At 48.0% G+C, this 21,315-nt stretch overlaps 1 protein-coding gene across 1 annotated transcript in view; it reads right to left on the reverse strand.

Moving 5' to 3' along the window:
* SHB (SH2 domain containing adaptor protein B) overlaps positions 1 to 21,077 on the reverse strand; it is a 148,724-nt gene extending 127,647 nt beyond the window's left edge. The window contains exon 1 of the mRNA XM_084629217.1: positions 19,827 to 21,077. Within this exon, the coding sequence (XP_084485343.1) occupies positions 19,827 to 20,369 (543 nt within the window). The 5' untranslated portion in view covers positions 20,370 to 21,077. The remainder of the gene's footprint in view (positions 1 to 19,826) is intronic.
* Positions 21,078 to 21,315: the final 238 nt, after the last annotated feature.

Raw genomic sequence — 21,315 nt, forward strand, 5'->3', positions numbered from 1 at the left:
ATGAAATTTATGGAAACCGTGATTTGGCCCCAATGCTTTGGAGTGTATTCTTCTTCTTCCTATTCTACCACCAAAATGTGTCTCTTGATACCAGGTTCTGCAGCTCCAGCTGTCAGCTTTATGCTACCCTGGTCAATTACACACGTAACTGGCATCAGGTTGATAGCCAAGGTCCCATATTTCAGAAGCTGAACAAATACACACATATAATTGCCAAAAACTGACAGAATGTGGAACTGCAGCGTTTGTTTGTCTAGAGAAGAAAAAACAAAACTGAAGCCAGAAAGCCCAAGAAAAGTAGAGAGTGAAACAAAGTGAAAGTTAGCTCATCTATTCATTCCCTTTAAGATGTGCAAATCTTTTGGTTGCAATTTAAAATGAACTTGTTGCAAAAGAAATAGGTTAATAAAGTGTTATTAAAACTTCAACAAGTCTGGCAACTATGGGTTTGATCCTCTGAGATGCCAGGCACCCTCCACTCCTGTTAATTCCAGAGGAAGCGGAGACCACTCAGGACCATTGTCCTTTATCAGGTGTGATGCCCTTTTGTTTAGGCAAGCAGCTGACTAAATTTTAGTAACCTTACAGAATGGGATGCTTTAGTGAGCAGGAGGCTTTTATTTTAATTTGCAATTAACCTCTTGTTGATGTCAGACTCCCAGCTGCTTTGGCAATGTTCACCAACAACCATTTCTAGCACAAGTCCGTATTGCGTGTGACAATGTGCTAGTCAATGTGCATTTTAGTGCATTGTGTAGTATAGCCAAGTTACAGCTATTACGGGGATAATCATTTAAAATATTCTGAAATGAGAAAACGGAAAAAGGAACCTGGATGCTAACAAAGAAAGGAGATATACAAGCCAAGTACTGTTCCCAGCATCCCAACAATTAAGTGTCAACATCCTTTACACCTCCATTCCCATCTGAACTAACTACACCAAACAACGCAGGCAATCAATAACCAAGGAAAAACACCGGTGTGAACAGCGCTTTGTCGGTGGGAGAGTTCTCCCACTGACAAAGCTGTCGCCGCTTGTGTGTGTGTGTGGGGGGGGGGGTTTGGTCAACAGGAGAGCTCTCTCCCGCCAACGAAGAGCAGCTACACTGCGCACCTTTTAGCGGCACGTCGTAGTGGCACAACTGTGTCGCTAAAAGGTGCGTAGTGTAGACATAGCCTAAATAAAATCCCTCTCCATACACTACTGTCAGCCCTGCAAACTCAGCCTGGATGCTGCAAAAATCAAGCCGGGCTCTTTTCTGTTTGATCACGAAACCCCAGTATTAGAGGGTCTGCAGCCCAAGTCAGACCCACAACAACACATGTACAGTCCCACTTCCTTCAGGGAATTTCCACAACTGGAACTTAGTGAGTAAATCTGCTGATGCTGCACACACGAGTCAAAAAATCCCACTCGCTCCCTCTCAAACATGCAGAGCCAACAGAGCTAAAAGAGTGTAAAAAGCAATTGACATTTTATTTTTGTCACTGAAGTCAGATGATGTGGCTCTAAATGCATGAAGCAAGAAGATCCAGGGATACACTGAAAAAACAGTAGATGAGAACTGCACTTCAAAGGATTGTAGGTACAATCCCAAATGACAATGCCTTAACTCTGTCCTGAACTTTCCGTCAAGCCCACTGGTAACGTCAATGCTTCTTGTTAGCTGCAAGACAGGAGAAAAGAGTTCAGAAGCTACACTGATCTACACTGAAGCATCATAAATAAAAACATTATATAATGCTGTGTGTGTGGAAGTTATTTCAGTAAGACTTCAATGTCATCGGTAATAGGAAATAACCCTAGAATTTAGCAACTACAGCACCAATTACACTGTAGACATGGGATAATATGTAGCAATATTCTTAAAGACCAAAAGCCATCAAAGAGTCATCCTTTCTAGAAGTCTGGCTACACAAGGCGCATGATGTGAAAACACACACACAAACTTGCTTTCTTTGCAATACTTTTTACTCTCAAATAGCTTGATCAAGTGCACCTGAAGGCCTAAATTTCCAACGTAAGAGCGATTACATTTCTTATTTCAACATGCTCCTCTCTGTGATGCCTATTACATTAAACAAGGGAAGTGCAGTCACTCCTGTGCTTCCTTCTTAGACAGAGCACAGTGCAAGTTAGTGAACACAAAATGCGTCTAATGGTTTTTAAATAGCGTTTGGACTTTTCTCCAGCTACAACATATGAAGCCAAGCACACCCCATTTTTGCTTCAACCTGTTTTTGCACATTCCCTGGGAAAATTTCAGCATTTAATTTACTTCACCTGGATCCCCGTTTGCTCGAACTTCTGAACTCCGTAACAAGTGTTTCTAACTGCACACACACGGCACTATTGCCATTTGGACTGAAATGCTGTCATTTCTCTCTCTCTCAATTTTCTTCATGCCTGAGCTGGCTTATGAAGTTAAATAGACGGGTTGGCCCCACACAAAGCAGCATGGCATAAAGTCTTTAAGCCATGGAGACACACCTCTGTATTATTAGACATTCTTTAAAATATCCCTGGCGAGCTTACAGCTGTCCCTCAGTGCAGGCTCTGCCCCAGGCTTCCAGCGTCAGTGACGGTTAAATGACCGGGGAATGAGCCAGCAGGGATTATGGCTGTGGTGTGCAGAACGCTTTTCCTGTGCGAGGCTAGCGAGCGAAACAGGGCCAGAGCCAGCACCACTGGGTCAGTGTAACATAGCACAGCGGCTGATTTCACTCCCTCCTCTCCTTGCTGGACGCTCCTCTTGGAGGATTCCTGGAGTGAGAAACTGAACATTACAAAGCAGAGACAAAGGTCAGGACAAAAACCAAGGGTGTGTACACCACCAGTAACGAGCGCTCCAGTAAGCAGCCATCCTGAGGTGCCAGCAGCAAGGCAGCTGGCTGGCAGAAGCCATCCCAGCACCACAAGCCAGGCTGTCACAGCCCGCATGCCCTGGGTTCAAGGAGTGGCATTGAGAATTACTGAGCTAACAGCATAGCTTATAGCACGGTCGAGATCATCCCAGTCTTGAGCAGTTCTACATCTACTGGGGGCTTTGGCAAGGGAAAGTAACAGTGGGGCTCTGAGGGGCAGAGCTTCTCTAGTGCTGCCTGCACAAAGGTGAACGGGTTCCTGGTTCTCTTCGGGGCTGGAGGAACATAAGCTAACAGGTGTTGTGTAAGGACCGAGCCTCCCTGCCAGCCCAGAACACACCAGCCTTCCAGCCACACTCCCAGTTCCCTGGCCCGAGGACCCTGGTGTCCTGCCGGCTGAGCTCTGTGCCTCAGCATCAGCCCCAAGCACCAATCAATTAATGCCCCCTGCTCTCCTCCCTACACGCCCACCCGGGCCACCGCCCTCCACACCCAGACAGATAGCTGGCCCTACACACAGGCCTCTGCAGGGAAGGTGGAGCGCTCCCTTTTTCTGGGGCCGACCCCAGCCCTCCCAGAAAACAGGGAGCAGCCTGCTGAGGAGCTGTGGGGCCCCAGCCAGCTGGAAGACCAGCACCAGCAGCCCCCTGTGTCATTCTAGCTGAGGGCCCACATATGGGGGTCTCCCCTGCTGACACAACCCAAGCACGTAGAGATCCTCTTACAAGGCCGAGAGGGCCCAGTGTGCGGTGCCCCTCCTGCCACCTTACCAAAGGGCTGTGGGAGAGGAAGGGAGCGGCACCATGATCCCACTGCCCTGTCAGGGGCTCTCACACCCTTCCCCCAGAGTCAGGATGGCAACCCACTCGGGCACCCTAACAGCACCAGGCTCGTTCTCACCTCACAGCAGCAGCTGCTCTGCCCCACCCCACCGGGCAGTGGTTCTGCTCCAGTCACACATCACAGCGGCCACAGGTGGAAGGCCAGTTTCACAACCTAGAGATTTCACAAAAGCCCTGTATCAGAGGGGTAGCCGTGTTAGTCTGTATTCACAGAAACAACGAGGAGTCCGGCGGAACCTTAAAGAGTTACAGATTGATTGGGTCATAAGCTTTCGTGGGTTAAAAAAAAAACCCACTTCTTCAGATGCATAGAGTGAAAATTACAGATACAGGCATAAATATCCTGGCACATGAAGAGAAGGGAATTACCTCACAAGTGGAGAGCCAGTGTTGACAGGGCCAATTCAGTAAGGGTGGATGTGGTCCACTCCCAATAATTGGGGAGGAGGTGTCAATACGAAGAGAGGGAAAATTGCTTTTGTAGTGAGCCAGCTACTCTCAGTCCCTATTCAAGCCCAAATTAATGGTGTGAAGTTTGCAAATGAATTGTAGCTCTGCAGTTTCTCTTTGAGGTCTGTTTTTGACTTTTTTTTGTTCCAGGACGGCTACTTTTAAATCTGTTACTGAATGTCCAGGGAGATTGAAGTGTTCTCCCACTGGCTTTTGTATGTTACCGTTCCTGATGTCTGATTTGTGACCATTTATTCTTTTACGTAGAGACTGTCCGGTTTGGCCAATGTACTTGGCAGAGAGGCATTGCTGGCACATATCACATTGGTAGATGTGCAGGTGAACGAGCCCCTGATGGTGTGGCTGATGTGGTTGGGATCTATAATGGTGTCGCTAGAGTAGATATGGGGACAGAGTAGGCAATGGGGTTTGCTGCAAGGATAGGTTCCTGGGTTAGTGTTTCTGTGGTGTGGTGTGTAGTTGCTGGTGAGTATTTGCTTCAGGTTGTGGGGTGTCTGTAAACGAGGCCTGTCCTACCTCCCAAGGTCTGTGAGAGTGAGGGATCATTTTCCAGGATACGTTGTAGATCGTTGATGATGTGCTGGAGAGGTTTTAGCTGGGGGCTGTATGTGATGGCCAGTGTTGTTCTGTTATTTTCCTTGTTGGGCCTGTCCTGGACTAGGTGACTTCTGGGTACCCGTCTCACTCTGTCAATCTGTTTCCTCAATTCCCCAGGTGGGTAATGTAGTTTTAAGAATGCTTGATAAAGACCTTGTAGGGGTCTGTCTTTGTCTGAGGGGTTGGAGCAAATGCGGTTGTATCTTAGGGCTTGGCTGTAGACAATGGATCGTGTGATGTGTCCTGGATGGAAGCTGGAGGCATGTAGGTAAGTAGAGCAGTCAGTAGGTTTCCGGTATAGGGTGGTGTTCATGTCACCATCACTTATTAGCACTGTCGTGTCCAGGAAGCGGATCTCTTGTGTGGATTGGTCCAGGCTGAAGTTGATGGTGGGGTGGAAATTGTTGAAATCAAAAGCCTTGATTTTCCAGCAGCTCGGGGTAAGTCCCCCCCCCACCCCCCTTAGTTATCTCCCACACTTCTGCCCCCTTCACACAGTTGCAGCTCTTGCTACCGCAGAAGGAGCGGCTCCTGGAACAGCTGACTCAGGCAGATTGATTATTTCTTTAGGAGAGCACACCAGGCCTAGGTCAGGCTTGGGACAGCGAAACTGACTAACAGTGCTAGCAGGAGCAGATCCTGGGCGAACTTCCCCACGCAGCTCAGACCAGGAACTTGGGTTCTGACCCGCAATACCCTGCTGTTTCAGTCCATGGCCCCTGGAGCAGGCACTGGCAAGCATGTGAAGTTGCGTGGCAGTTTCCCAGCGTATGAGCAAAGGTTTGCTAGGGAATAAGACTAGAGCACCTACCTCATTTTCACGGGTGAGCCAAGGAAGAATTTGTACCGAGGTCTCCTAAAGTGCAGTGGCAGCACCTAGTCCCTGTGCAACTTTGCCTCCGGCAACATCTTAACGAGCAAACTGTCTCTTACAGATTCATTTTCAACTCCCACCCTTAAGGAAGTCAAGTCAGGACACTTCACTGTATTGCTCAGCCTCGGCAGCTCAGAGCTTAGCTCGCTGTTCTGGCTTAGTGGAAAGGCTCCACTAGGACTCCCCAGTTAGACTCTTCACCCGAAACCCACTCCTGCACCCTGCTAACAGGCATGGGTGGCAGGTAGCGTAGCCTGGGGGAGGCTGTGCCAAACAGCCTGGCATGGCCCTGTCCATGCTCCATCCCCAGAACCCCTCCTGCAGTTCCCTGAGCTCTGCCCTGGCGCAGGCTGGTTGGGGCTGGCCTCCTGCAGGGACTCGGGGTGGCTGGTGCTGGGGCCGTGATGGAGGTGCTCTGGGCTCCTGCGCGGGAGGGGGATGGGAGGCGACAGGAGCTAGTCTCCCACCCAACGGCCGGATCACCAGCTGCCCATGCTAACAGGGGATTTCTTTCCACTGTGCTGGGCCAGATGGGACTCTCTGGAGCCCTGGAACCAGTAGTTTTAGTTTTTGGGGAGGTGGGGGTGGGAAGTCACAAGATAGCCTCATCCCGTGCTAACCCAGGGCCCTCAGCAAAGAGCTTGGGACCCAAATTCAGATCACACACCCCTTCATTTCTTAATTGCTCATGGTGGCCCTAGCCTCTGTTTGCCAGAAGCTGGGAATGGGTGACAGGGGATGGATCATTTGATGATTGCCTGTTCTGTTCATTCCCGCTGGGGCACCTGGCATTGGCCACTGTTGGCAGACAGGACACTGGGCTAGATGGGCCTTTGGTCTGATCCAGTATGGCCATTCTTAGGTTCTTATGGATGGACCAGTGGTCAGGGCACTAGCCTAGACTTAGAAGGCCTGGATCCAAGACCCTGCTCTGCCACTGACTTCCAGTGTCACCCTGGGCAAGTCGCTTGGCCTCTCTATGCCTCAGGTCCCAGCTGTCCAATGTAGATGTCGGCCCTGCCCTGCCCCTAGGGTGCTGCGAGGAGAAATACAATAAAGATCCTGAGGCTCCGTGACACTGCAGTGACTGGGGGGCAGATGAGTACCGGAGATAAACAGATCTCTTCCTGAAGTAGAGCTCTGCAGGCCCAGAGCCAGTCTCGGAAATTTTTTGCTAAGATGCCAAAGGAGAATAGTCTCCAGCAGGTTCCAGTCACTAATTCAGATCCTTCACTTCATCTTCTCCACTGAGAAGAATCAGTCTCAGTTATTTGAACTTCACATACTTTTTAAAGCCGTTTCCTTTGGCAGTTCTGGGGAGAAGGGATTAGAAAGGCCTGCAAGGTTCCGTTAACTTATTTTCTTTGTTACTATTGAGAACTCACTAAACCTAGCGGTTCATACATAGCTGCCAGCTGCAGCAAATCCTCACAGAGGAGATTTAGGATTTAAACTGCCTGCAAAGTGACTATTTCTTAGAGACCTGCTGCAGGAGATCTCTGGCTCGACTCCAGCTCATCTGCCCAGCATCAGCTATAGCCAAGTCCCTCCTTTGCAGGGGGGCTTGGAAAGGAGATAGGCACACAGAGGGTGTTGGCAAACTTTCACTTACCATCCCCTCTTCGCTGTATCTGATCTCCGGTTGCCTCCCAATGGCACAGAGGATTTACTGAGTAGCCACAAGGTGTGAAAGCCATGTGAGCACACCAAGGTACCCTCACCACACTGCATGCTAGAGTGGGGCAAGCAGACCCACTTTCACAAACACTTCTCCCCGTGACACAGAGATCCTTGTTCAAAAGGCAGCGTTTTCAAAAAGCAAACATTGATTTCTCACCAGTGCACATTGCACTGGGAGTCTCAGAGCAGATGTGGGCAGAAGAACTTCAACTGGAATTTCTTTCCTATACCTGTAGAAAGTAGAGACAGGCTAATTAACAAATGTGCATGCTTGGAGGGTATGCATTCCTTTAAAGTGCTCTCTGAACATTGTTGTGCCAGGATCAATTGAGATGCTTTGCAAGAGAAGTTACATTTTCACCTACAGCCATGCCACCGTGGGCTGTGATCTTCTCAGATCTCACGAGCTTGGCAAGGTCAGGCCTGGTTAGTCCTCAGATCCGAGAATTGCTGCAATAGCATTGTAAGCTCACTAGCGAGCGCTCTTACTGCCGAGCGAGAGTTACACACCAGTACCTCCAGCATGCCTGGGGTGTGTTAGGCTTTGTGTTATTGGTAGTACTGTATTTTCAATGAGAATCAGAGCTTAGTTCCTGTCTATACAAGATCTTAATAGATCAGGGCACTTCTCGTAAGAGCAAGCAGTTACCTATTTTGAAGCCGAATAATATATTATGTCTACACACATTCTCCCTTCACTTTTCCCCATCAGGAACTCCGTCATGGTGCTGTAAGCGGTTACACATCATACATCAGAGGTGATGGAATACAGCAGGGGGCAACATGACTCCTGTATACGTAGTTAGTGACATGCTTTGCATCCTTAAGTTTAGAAGCACCATATGAAAAGGCAAGCGACGAAAGTCACCCTGACGAAATTTCAGAGTGCAAGTGAATGCAACTTAGAAACACAAGGAAAATGCATCTGAAAGCAAGAGAAGTCTCAGAGCTGAAAACCTGTTGTCACCAACCAAACGCTGCACTTCCTGACAGCTATATCAAAGGGACAATGGTTTACTGTTATTTCTGACTACAAATATTCAGAAAAACCCAAGAGTGACTCACAATAGTAATTTAAAAAGAAATTAAAATGAAAATCCACAAAAACCATTTGAAGCACTCAGAGCCCAACCGTGGCTCTTGGCAATTTAATTGTTGGGTAATAGCGGTTTGTTGGCTTTCCAGCTAAAATTTAAAGGGCTATTCTAAAAACCTGCCGTCAGCAAGCTCCCTGTTGTGGAGGCTAAACCGCTGGCTGCAGTTTTCATCATTACTGAATTCCTTTGAGGACTCTTTCAGAATGTGGCTCTGTTAGAGGTAGAAGGAAAGAAACAAAAGCCAGTCGTAACAAGGCCAAATTGATTTTGCTCCAAACCTATATCTGAAGCCTGCTTAGGGCATAAGATACATTGAGCATTTAACACAGTCAGAGGCTGCTGAAAACAGAAGTTACTGAATAACCTAGGCACAGAACACTGCATATTAAAGAAAGCGTTAATGTATCTACAAGTAGAACTGCAGCCGCATAAGAATTTTAGTACTGCTGTCCGGGAAGAAGCACCAGGAATGAAAATGGGGTAGATTTTGTCCTTCCTCCCCAACCTCAAACAATGTTGTCACCTGCACCCATCAGCCTGAGAGTGCAGAATTTCATCAGGACTTACCCATTAACACGGTAGAGCGCACCTCTGCATTCATCCTTTACTCCCGAGAGAATGGGTACTACCCAGCACAAATCCATCCGAGAGCGAGCAAGAAGTGCCCAAGTACGTCAGAGTGCACAAACTGAGCTGCAAGTAGCAATAAGGAGCTATTTGTTCTCTGCAGTCAGAGCCTGCTCGTTAACCCATTGCTGGCTAATGAATTTCAGCTGTGCTACCAAACAGACAAATCCTAGGGCAGAGCAAAGGTTGTGTGGAGGAGACTGAACGAGAACGAGGATATAAAGAAATGGTAGCCGATACCCGATATTACAGAGCACGCTCATCTGGGCCAGTAAGTTTGGTTCCTTAATGCTAGGTAAATAGGCAGAAGAGCACATTACTAGCCTTTCCTTGTGACAATTCCCTGGGAAGGAGAGTCATTAAAGATAGAAGTTTATCATTAGCTGGGGTATTCAGAACCCCCCTCCCGGACCTCGGATCTGAGAAGCTAGAAGCCAAGCTTAGAGAGTTTTGGAAGAATTCTAGACCAGTCTATGCCTGTAGAGGCAGGACCACAGGCTGCTGCATTCTCCCTAGCAGCCCAATGCTCTGCTAAGCCACCGCTGGGATCCCTGGTCACAGAGAGGGGCAACTGCATAGCCTGATCCACACAGTGGTTGAGTGGGCAAGCACAAGAGAGATCCAAGCCATTATCCAATAAATCAGTTAAAACAATAACTAGGGCAGGCTACGCACACGTTCACTGTGTGATAGGGACAGGCCAACACAGCTTCCAGGGGCAAACTGACCCGCTGCAACCCATTCCAACGGAGGGAGGTCCTCAGCGAGAAGGATCCAGGAGACCGACCCAGCAAATAGTTATGAGCACCACACATCTACTCTTGGCTGAACAGTGCCATCCCAAGAGCTCCGAAGGACTTACACCCTGCTCCTGAAGCTCGGCATTTGTGGGGAAACCTTACTGCCGTACCAGGGCAGCAATCTGGCAGCAGGAACAGGAGACAGAGTCACCTACGGTACCCTTATTACAGCAGCTGGCATCCACAAGCAAGGCACTCACACCAGACCCTTAAGAGAGGATCACACAAAAGGGGCTAGTTGCAGACTGGTTTGCAGTACATAAGATAGCATTAAAAGCCATGGGTCAAGCAATCTCCAGCAACATGTACGCTCTGTGAGCAGAAGTCTAAATGATCTCCTCCAATGGCCCACAACACCACCATTCAGATTGCAGCCAGATCACCACCATGTGACCCAACATTCCCCCTCTGCCCCCATTGCATTCTTTAATTTCATGTCAAAAAAACGATTTTGGGCTGCTTCATCCTTTTCACTTGTGACAAAACATCACCCATGAAAGACAAAGCACTGCCTCGCCGTTTGGAGATGGAACCCAGTCACGTTCTCTGCAAACACAGATTAGTTCACACACACCCACACCAAAAGGTCCTTTTCTCCTCCACAAGCTGAAGCTCAGACTTACTGGTTGTTCTGAATCCATCAGACATAGCTTAGGGCACAAACAAGGCTCCACCAATGCTGTCTGGCCTGTGTCACTCTCTGTGTTGTTGAAGCCCAAAACTTTTCCCTCTCTAAATACTGTTTGGTGGAGAGATTATTTTGGTAGGCCCCTTGTGCATGTTTCTCCAGCTGCCCAATGGCATGCCTGCTATAGCAGATGCTTGGGCCTCATTCTTAACACCTGTCTTCATCTTCTTTTCTGCATAGAATTTAACAACTACTTATCTCCAAAGTTAACAAATCTCAGTATCGGTTACAAATTCATTCCATTTAATAGCTACCATTTTACATAGCTGTTTGCTTTGTAAAATTAACAATCCAGCCAGCTGCTCAGCCAGTTCTTTTAAAAATCTTGGCTGCAAGTTATCTGTACTTGCTCATTTAAAAATATTGAAGTTTTGTAGCTACTGTTTAACATCCTCCTGACACACTATTAAAATAGCAGATTGTCTGTACACCCAATCTTGTGTAAGCTGGGGAATGCAGTTGCCACGTTGCCAATTCATGACATTATTCCCTTCCAGATATTCTCATTGGCTTACACTTTACTGCCAAGGTACATGAAGATTCCTCTCTACTATTCCTTTGCCTTCTCAAGTAAAGCTTGAATGGGGAGTTGCTGGGGTTCTCATTAGATATATTTTTTCATAACGAATTAACCCCATTGTTTTTGCGATGCAGCACGCACAGAAAGTACACGCAGGCTTGAGGGAATGGTTCACCCTAGACACTGGTGCCAAACTAGAATATAATCTCACCTCTCCTGTTCGACATCGCCACTGACTTCATCATGAGAAAAAGCACAGACAGATACAACACAGGAATTGTACAGCTCAACAAGAGAGCACTGAAAGATCTAGATTTTGCTCACCACATCGCTCTAAGTGACAACTCAACCAACTGTGGTTGAATCAAGTTTATTTTCTGGAGGTTTTTCTGTAACACTTATCACTACACAATCAGAGCACGTCACAGACATTAATGCATTACGCTCCCCACTACGGGCTGTTGTGCACTACAGACGTATGTCGGTACAACTACATCACTCAGCAGTATGAAAAATCCACATCCCTGAGCAATGTCATTATACCAACCTAGCTCCCCGCGTAGACAGCGCTATGTTGAAGGGAGAGCTTCTCCCATCCAGACAGCTACCGCCTCTCGGGGAGGTGGATTAACTGTGGCAACGGGAGAGCTCTCTCCTGTCGGTGTCGAGCATCTTCATTAAAGCGCTGGAGCCCTGCCAATGCAGTGTTTTAAGTGTAAACGTGCCCTAAGTAGTGAACAAAAAATAGAATCACCCTTGTTATGGGGGTTTAGGAGGTTGGCCGGTGTCTTACTGCCAAGGAAGGGTGGACACACCTAGGTTCAGCTCAGTCTTTTTGATAGAAAAAGCACCACCTTCAGAACATAAACTTGACCTTACAACAGGGTGACCAGATAGCAACTGTGAAAAAACGGGACCTGGGGTAAGGAGTAATAGGCGACTATATAAGAAAAAGTCCCAAAAAAGAGGACTGTCCCTTTAAAAACAGGACATCTGGTCACCTGACCTTACAAGAACACTGGTGCCCAAAAAGCAAGAAGCACTCAGGAGAAGTTGGGCCTCTTCCCAATCTGACCCTGACTTCTTCTGACCTCTCTGCAGCTCTGTTCCCAGCCTGGAAAAATAGAGATAATATTCCCATACCACACAGGTTGTTGTAAGATGCTCAGATACTGCGGTGATGAAATGTGCAATGCTCAAGCCACAAACTTTCCAGTTTTACCCTTCACTGCTAAGGAAACTGCTTCAGACCTAACAGCTGTTCTGGTTTTAAAACAGCAGTCAAGAGAGTATCAAAAGTTATTTCCCAAAAAAACAGCTTTATGATGACCCAGAGCATGAGAGCTCTTGATCAAAAGAGCCAAGCAACTGGCTTTCAGGTCATGCTCACCAGTGGGGAAGTCACCATTTCTTGAGACAAAATAGGTGCAGACAGAATGAGGGACCGGAAAGAGGAAAAGATGCATGATGTGAAATAATCTATTCTTACAATTATTAAGGAAGGAAGGCAGGTGGGGGAAGGAAATCAGTGTCACAAGACATCAAATACAAGCAGTTAGAAGTAATTAACAGGCCTGGTGGTCAGGGACACTGAAGATGCACTATCCATGGCATTTATTACTCTAACTTCTCAAGTAATTCATTTGATTCTCAGGTTACCGGTACCCTCAATTATTTATGGAAGAGAGTTTGCTCATGTGCGCAGGGCTATATTGAAGATATTTGACTGGAAAGTTTCCATGAGTAGTGAGTGCTTACAACATGGTATTTCGTAATCGGAGAAAAACGGAGGATACTGGAATGCTGAAGGAAAAATGCATACCAACCTACAAATTCTCCTCTTCCTTTCCTATGCTAGCTTCCCCTGACTACTGTCCACCAACCTTACCCTCCTGGCTGTAATCTGAACAGATCTCACAAGCCAAGCAGTCAGGGTGGGCCAATGCTTGGAGGGGAGATCTCAGAGGACTAGCTAGATGATGGTTATTTCATGGGTGGCATTTTACTGAGTCAGCATTGAACAGGGGTTCCATGATGGTCCAGCGTGCAGTCTGTCAATAGGAATGTATAGTATAACCCCTCACCATATCATCCTATGGCATGGCACTTCTTCCCAGGGTAAGTCCACGGCAGATACTTACATTCTGCCTATGGATAGCCCCTTACCATTCTAAGTGGAGATACTTCTCCCTTGGACTGTGGCAGGATTGCTGACCAATGCTAGACAGTTGCTGTACTTGGCCTGTCACTAGAATAATCACACCTGTGTGTGTGTACACATGCTCAAACAAGTGTTACAATTCAACATTTGTGAAGTACTTACAGATCTTCAGATAAGAGGCACCGTAGAAGAACATACTCGTATTTTGTCCTTCAAAATCTACATGCCTCTTGTACACAGCAATCCTACAACTTTCAAGCCTGTTTAAATACTAGTATCAATTACACCACTTCATCACCAGGTACAGTAGACCCATTTTTGGTTGTTTTAATTTCTTACGTGCAATGAGTCCACAAAAGACAGATTGATACTTTACACAGCAAGGAAGAAACCGGAAATATTTAAGAATGTGTCAAAGAAATCTCATTTAAAAAAATATTTTAAAAACATTTTAAAAAATATCACCACTCTGAACAGGAATATTATATTAGGATCACTAATTCCAGATTAAAGGCTCAGACAGAATATCCCCATCTTGCTTGAAATATATGAAACTGTCCTGGTCAAAACAACAAAGCCATCTTGCACATAACTTTTAGCCTGTGCGTCCGGTGTTCTTTAGAACGAAATAAAACGTTTTTCTTCATGCTGCAATATGTTGTTGGCCACATGAAGCAGCATGGGTGCAAACGAACAGAGAGACATACCTTCCTCAAAACTTGGGAGAGAATGCAGCCAACTGTGCCAGCGAGGCTCTGGCATTCAGATACAGAGCCCTGCCACCCAGCAGCTGCCATGTGGCATTTGTGCGCCCCACCTGCATTTCTGCTCTGCCCCCTCAGACTAAGAGTATTTATTATGCCATCAAATACACCCACTTCTTTGGCAGCAAGTCTTGCACCTGCTATGTGTCACTGCATTCCATGGCTAATGCAGAGGAGACTGTGCAGGAAGTTATTTGTTACGAAACGAGAACAGTGATTAAAACAAACACTTTTTCCACAGTCTGAAACCTGAGATGATCTTAGGGAGGAAAACCACTCAGACCTTTAAAAGGAAGAGGAGCGCTTTTGGCTTAGTCGCTTTAAACAATCTGTACTCAAAGTTTAATTAATGCAACCAAACGTAAGCTTTTAAAAAAAGCCCGCCTTAAATAGAAGTGGACATTCTGGGCCCGATTCTCTCTTGCATGGTACCTTGCGCTGTCCTGTGGAAGAGGGTGAAGGCGACGGTGTGTGAAAGTTCCCACCAGGGGAGGATGCTACTGATATGCTTCATCCCCATTTTGCACACACCTACCTGAAGACACAAAGTGCAAGATAGAGATGAATCAGGCCCTCTCAATTCCACCTCAAAGAGTTCTAGGAAATAAGTACCATGGCAACTACCGCTTTGAGCAAAAAAGCCCAATACGTACACTAAGCTCTTTGGGCCCAGTTTTGTCCTGAAATACCCAGATGGAATTCCCACAGAAGTAACTAGATGTGAGAGTCTCTGGAGCATGCAGGTTTGCATACCCACAATGCATTTACTAGATATTTTAACAGTTGATTCCCACGGTTTCACTTCCATGATGTTTTTCCTTGTAAGACTCTCCCCAAATTCACCAGCTTTGATTCTTCAGATACCTCTGAGTCACAGACTGTCGCCAGTCACAACATCAAACATGTGCATGCAACTTTGACAGCCAGTGAGGGATCAGCTTGATTTTGTGTTAACTAAATCGTGTCAGATATTCCTGCAGGAACTAATATTTTGACTGCATCAGCATCTAATGGATTTGCTTTTACGAGCTTTATGTAGGGGAGGAGTCTCAAGTTCAAAAAGAAAAAACCCACCACTATTTCCAAAAGTTACAGTCACAGCCTAGTAACCTTCTTAGGTTCCTAAGTACCTCTCCATCTGCAGTGCAAGACAGATACTAAACAGTTACAAAGCAAACAAGGCACTTCACAGCACAAGAGGCTCCAGCTGACAATAGTATTTAGGTTTCATTTTTGCCCCACCATTGCTCTGGGCCAGATCAGCGGGTTTTCCATTGGTTTAAACATATTTCATAAGGCTCACGAACAGGCCATCACACAGTAAGCTTTGCCACATGCTGTCAGGGCCAGGACTCCACAATGGCACTGGGTTCCTGGGGTGCGTTTACATTCATTTTAAAGCTCTGTTCTATACCCACTGCACAGCTCAATTACTGACGTCTAATGTATGAGACAGTTTAACACATGAGTAGATTTATGACACTTTGTGTTACTGTTAAAGCAAAAAGCGTAAAGTAAAGCCATATGTTTGGTTGGAGCTATGCAGAATGCCGCTTTTTCTTGGTTATCTGGGAATATTGCAAGTTTGTTGGGGCAGAGAATCATGTCTCCTGAGTGCTTGTCCTTTAGTGCTTAACAAATTATTTGTATTACAGTAGCGCTTAGAGGCCTCAGCCAAGATCAGAGCCCCATTGTGCTAGCTGCTATAAACACATAACGAGAGGCAGTTCCTGCCCCAAAGAGCTGACAATCTAAACAGACAAGACAGACAGAGCAGGCAAGGAAACAGTGGCCCAGAGAGGTGAACTAACCAGCCCATGGTCCCACAACACATCAGTGCCAGAGCTGGAAAGAGAACCTAGGTTCCCCAACTCCCATGGCCCAGTGCCTTACTGAGTAGATCACACTGTCACCCAGGGGGCCCCAGCACCAACTGGGATCTTTAGACACTGAAACATAAATATTAGTAAAAAGTCAACCAATACCTGTGAGAATCTTGTGCTGAACTTAAGATTCTAAAGAGTATTTCATAGAAAGAGTGACTCCCTGTCTTTTGGGCCAACTTTCCAGGCCCTTCCACTGCTTGTCAGAGTAATGGAAAAGCCAGAGTTTTCTCATTTCCACAACTGAGGGGAAGCAAATAATTCAGCTGGAAAGTTATGTAGTTCCTCTTTGTTCTATAGCTGAGAAAGTCAGTGTTCAGGAAATTAACGCCTCCCACGAAAGTTAACAGAAATATCATCTGATGTTACCAAACAGGAAAGCTTCATTGTTTGGGTTGAGTCCACAGTCTATAGCTGGATTTCTTGGAACACTGAAAAGTCAGTAATAACCTCCAAATCCTATTATGTGGAATATTCGCCTGGTACCATGTATGTGTATATACCGTCTGAGCACACACTTAGAGTCAGAGGAAGTCGGACAACTTATATCTGGCACTTTTCTTTTCCCCCCCGTGAGACCAGGTACATTACTGTTCATGACTGAGATGAGCCATCACAGCAGGAAACAAGACCAACACTACTCAGGCAAAAATAGTCAAGTATATATGGCTTTCACACCACAGCCATGGTCTGGTTCCAGTTTTGTTTTTCAAAATGCTAAGTAGAGTTTGTGTTCTCTGTCTCTCTCTCACACACTTATATAAAGCAGAAAAGAGATAACGGAGATTTGGGAAGAGTCCATCCAACAATCAAGTCACTTTTGGCATTATGCTACTTTAAGAGCCTTTAACTGCTTATCCAAACTATTTTTAACCAACGATGGTTGGGTTTTTGTTTTGTTTAACAAAGCATGTAGCCTCAAAACAAGTAGAGACCTGAAAAGAGCAGTTCCCTGAGTTGTTCCAATCTAATGGGTAAATACTGTACATGTTTTCTAACAGGCTGCCATGGCTGCAGATTTAGAAGCTGCTATTTAAAAAAAAAAAAAAAAAAAAAAAAAAAATTTGCTCCAGTAGGGTTTAAAATTGAGTAAAATGATTTTGCTTGTGACGGTCACGTGATTTTTAGAAATTCATGCCCAATGAGCAACTATTATGTATTGCATATGCCCTCTAGGCAGGTACTTTCTGAATATACATGCCCCAGAGGAGGAGATGCCTGGGGCATGCCACTTTCAAATACAGATCTCAAGCCATGCGGCCTATGGAGAAGTGAAATAAGAATTAATAACTTTAAATCACTCACTTCCTTGAAAAGAAGTGTTTCCAGTCAGTGACTACATATGACTGACAATACAATAAATATCTTGGAGTTTTAATCTTATTTTATCCTGACAACTTGATTTATTTGGAATTAGGTTAGGACAGAATATCATTTATTCATTTAAATCTTCATGGCAATGTGTTACTATTCAATTCAACCAGGTCATATGCCTAAACATGCACACACTTACCCAATTTAAATTGATAATATCCAGCAAATATTTAGATTATATGAACCTACTGTTACATTAATCTCTCCTGTACGCTCCAGAGTATGCTACCGTTGAATTAAAAAACTAGTCACTACTGCGCTAAGGGAAAACTAGACTATGGTTATCAGGATAATAAAAGCAGGGATACCTGCTTCACTTTTAAATGATTTATACTACTTCCCTGTACAAAGGCCACCATGATTTCTCCATAGATGGTCTAGTATTTGCAGTGCTTGGTACGTACCTGTAGAGCAGTGGGTCCAAAACTGGGGTTCGTGAAATGTTACAGGAGGTTCTCGGGGAAAAAATTCCCTAATGATGGACAGAGCTTTCCCTAGGGACGGGCAGCCCGGAGCCCCTGGACTACCAAGAGCTAAGCAGATCAAAGCAAGCCTATCTATCACACTGAGGAGATTTAAACTTCAAGTCTCCTTATAAGAAATGGAAAGGGAGGTGGATATGTTTTGCTGTTTTTAAAATTAAATAGGCAGCTATTATTGTTTTTTAAATTATTATGAAGAACAAGTTTAAGCTTTGTTGTAACGTGTGTTGTTTGCCTGGACTGCTCAAGACCTGAATGCTTGTGTGGGAGGAACTCATTGAGTTGGCTTCTTAAATACCTTGATGCTGTTTTACACCTGATACTCCTTGATGAAACATAGGAGCCTTGTCTTATAAACAGGCTTAACTCAAAATGATACAAACTAGAAAGTGAGATCTTGGAAGAGTGTTGCCATTTTCACAATGTAATAAATAGTGTGTAATAAGCATGTCAAAAACAAATTTTATATTTCCAAGATCACTGCTTTTATCATTTATACACAGGTAAAAGAGAAAATCCCTAGAAATATTCATTTTTAGGAGGGGGTTCACGAGACTTGACATTTTAGTGAAAGGAGTTCAGAGGTTGTCAAAGTTTGGGAACCACTGCTGTGAGAAGAAAGCAAACTATTTACAGTTGAGCCTCAAGCACTGAAGTCTGTTTCAGTATTGTGCCGTCTCTTGCACAAACCACCAAAAGATATGGCGTAATCAATGGGACTTTACTCAACCTTAATCTCTGCTTCACCTTTGCCACTGAACTTCCCCTCCCATTCATTTACTGGCACTTCTATGGTGCTCATCACCATAGAGTGTCTATTTACATTTTGACATAAGTGACTAAAAGCAGCCCTTCCATAAAATTCATCGCAGTCAGTGACAGACATATGGAGCGAACCTCATGTGCTGAATCACATCTTGGTCAGGTATTCTTATATGCTAGCACCCACGCCAGAAGTCAGTAGTGACCAGCAAAATAATTCAGTTGTATGGAAGAGAATGTATATTTTTAAAAAGCCTCTCCAAACACTGGGCACAAGTTTCCCTTAAATAAACAGTCTCAAAAGCAATCTCACTACCATTTGCCTTACTCTTAAAATCAACTTTTGTAATTTGTTCAGTACGACTGCCTACAGAAAGATCAGCAATACATGCAGAAGGAAGCAGGTGATGTACACGGCTTTCCCTATGAACAGATGCCAAAAAGTTACATCGTCAGCACCCATAACTTAAATCACAAAATCATTTCCAGAGAGCATCTTCGGGGAAAATGCAAATGAGCGAACCCAAGAAATCTCCTGCTTCTAGCACATAAATCACTTTTCATATCTGAAGACAAAATAATGAGATGGATTGAATATCAGGAAAAGTAGGTCACAGCCAAACCTGTAAAAAGCTTCACTAGCTTTCTGATGTTTGATGCATTGGTGACATAAAATCACAGACCGTAACAGAACAGGCGGGGAGGTACCCTCAGCATTCCTAGCAACCTGGCTAACACCTGCCAGCTCCCAGTGCCAAGACCACGTCGCTGGTGTTACACTCCTTTGACTACTCTGGTTATTGGAGTGCCTGACCCACAGTTCTTTTTCTCTTTTCCAAATCTTATTCCCTGCAATACTGAGATTAAAAATCTCTCCCCCTTTACTGACCTGGACACCTCTCCTTTCTCTTTTCCTTCCCCCCGTCTGACACATGATGGCATCAGATCTTGTTCTTTGATTTGGTCAGAGAAAGCAGTTGAGCCACCCTCTGCACGCACCAAGTCGGAGCCTAGCGGTGCCCAGGGAGGCCAGGCCCCTGACCAAGAAACAACCTGCCCCCCTAGCTGGTCTCCCCTCAAGCACTTCGCACCTTGCGTCTCCAAGATGCCGGGCAGGTGTGTGCAGAACCGGTGTCACTCCGGCTCCCGCAGACAGGGCAGCTGGGTGCCCGCTGCACACTGCCCAGCCCCGGCGCGGGTCCCAGCCCTGCCAAGCCTCGGGGACCGCTGCCCTTTCCGCCCCGAGACCCAGCACGTCCGCAGGCCGCCCGGTCCCTTAGGCGCTGTCCCGCCCGCCCTGGGCGGCTAACTCCCCGCCCACGCCCAGCGGCTCGCTCACCTTCTCCGGCTTGGCGGAGGGCGCGCTGCTCTCCGGCGGCTCCGGGCACTTGCCCCCCTTCTTGGCGGCGCCGCCGGGCGGGCTCCAGGTGATGGCCGCGGCCGTGCCGCCCTCGCAGCCGCTGTCGATCTTGATGAGCCGGTGCTTGGGGGAGAGGTAGCGGCCGTCGGGCGGGGTGGGCGGCCGGCGCTCGCTCTGGCTGCGGAAGAGGTGCGGCGAGCCGGCGGCCGAGGGGGGCTTGGCGGCCGGCTCCTCGGGCGCGCAGGGCTCCGGGCGGCACAGGGCGCGCAGCTTGCGCAGGGACGAGCCGGGCCCGCTGTAGGGGTCCTCGAAGTCGCGCTCCTTCTGGGCGCGGTAGGCGCGCAGCAGCTCGCCGGGGTCGTCGCACAGGTGGCGGGGCGCCAGGCGGGGCGAGGTGTGGCGGTGCGCGGCCAGCAGCTCTGCCCCGGGGCGCCGGTCCCGGTAGTCGGGCCGCGGCGGCTGCGGGGGGCTCTTGGCCTTGTTGTTGCCCAGGCTGAAGTACTTGGTCAGCCACTTGGCCATGGTCCGGCGCTAGGGCGCAGCGCCCATGGGGAGGGCGCACGGGGGGCCGGGCCGGGGCGCTGCCCGGCGCTCAGGGGTGCTGCCCACCGCCGCGCCCGGCCCGCGGCAGCCCCTGCCCCGCCATGGGGGCCGCCTCCTGCCCCGCGCGCAACTTTCCCGGCGCCGGGGGCTCCCCGCGGGCACCGCCGCGCAGCGCCGCTTCCCCGGCTCCCGCTCAGGGCAGCGAGCGAGCGAGCGAGCCTCCTGCTCCGCTCCGGCTGCTGCCCCGCTGCCAGCCGCCCCAGCCCGGCTCTGCTGCGCCGCGCTCCCCGCCCGCCCGGCCTGACCTCAGCACGCACCGGGGAGGCGGGGACGCGGCTGTTCGGAGACTCCCCCGCCCCCGGCAAGGGGGCCCCTGCCTATCCCGGGCCGGGGGAGGGGCCGGCCCAGGTGCCGGGGAGGCGGGGAACTTGCTCCGTGGCCCGGCCCTGGCTCGGCCCGGGGACTAGCTGCGCCTCCTGCCCCAGCCACTCGCCGAGCGCCCTGCGCTCCTGCCGCTCAGCCTCCCCGCGGCGCCGGCTCCCCCCCAGCCCTCACCGGCTCCCGGGCTCCGCTCGCCGAGCCCGGGCGCTCCGGTGGCGGGACGGGTCCTGGTGCTTCCCGCTGGGGACAGGCTGTGACGGCTCTGATCTACCCCAGCCGCAGCGCACCTCGCCGAGCCCATGGACAATGCGCCCGGCTGCCGCAGGGAGGGCTCCCTGCTTCAACACGTGTCCCAGCGCCTCCGACGCGCACCATTGAACGCGTGTCCCGCTTACACGTGCTCGGCGCTTTCGTTACAATTCGGGCTGGTCTGTAGGGCTAAGGTCACCCAGGCGCCACTTTCCTACACGCCCCGGACTCTCACGGGCCTCTCCTCCCGGGGAGTGTGCGGAGAAGGACCCGGGGAATCCGCTCCCGGTGAAAT

The sequence above is a fragment of the Lepidochelys olivacea genome, assembly GCF_965140295.1.
Source record: "Lepidochelys olivacea isolate rLepOli2 genome assembly, chromosome: 5".
NCBI classification, from domain to species: Eukaryota; Metazoa; Chordata; order Testudines; family Cheloniidae; genus Lepidochelys; species Lepidochelys olivacea.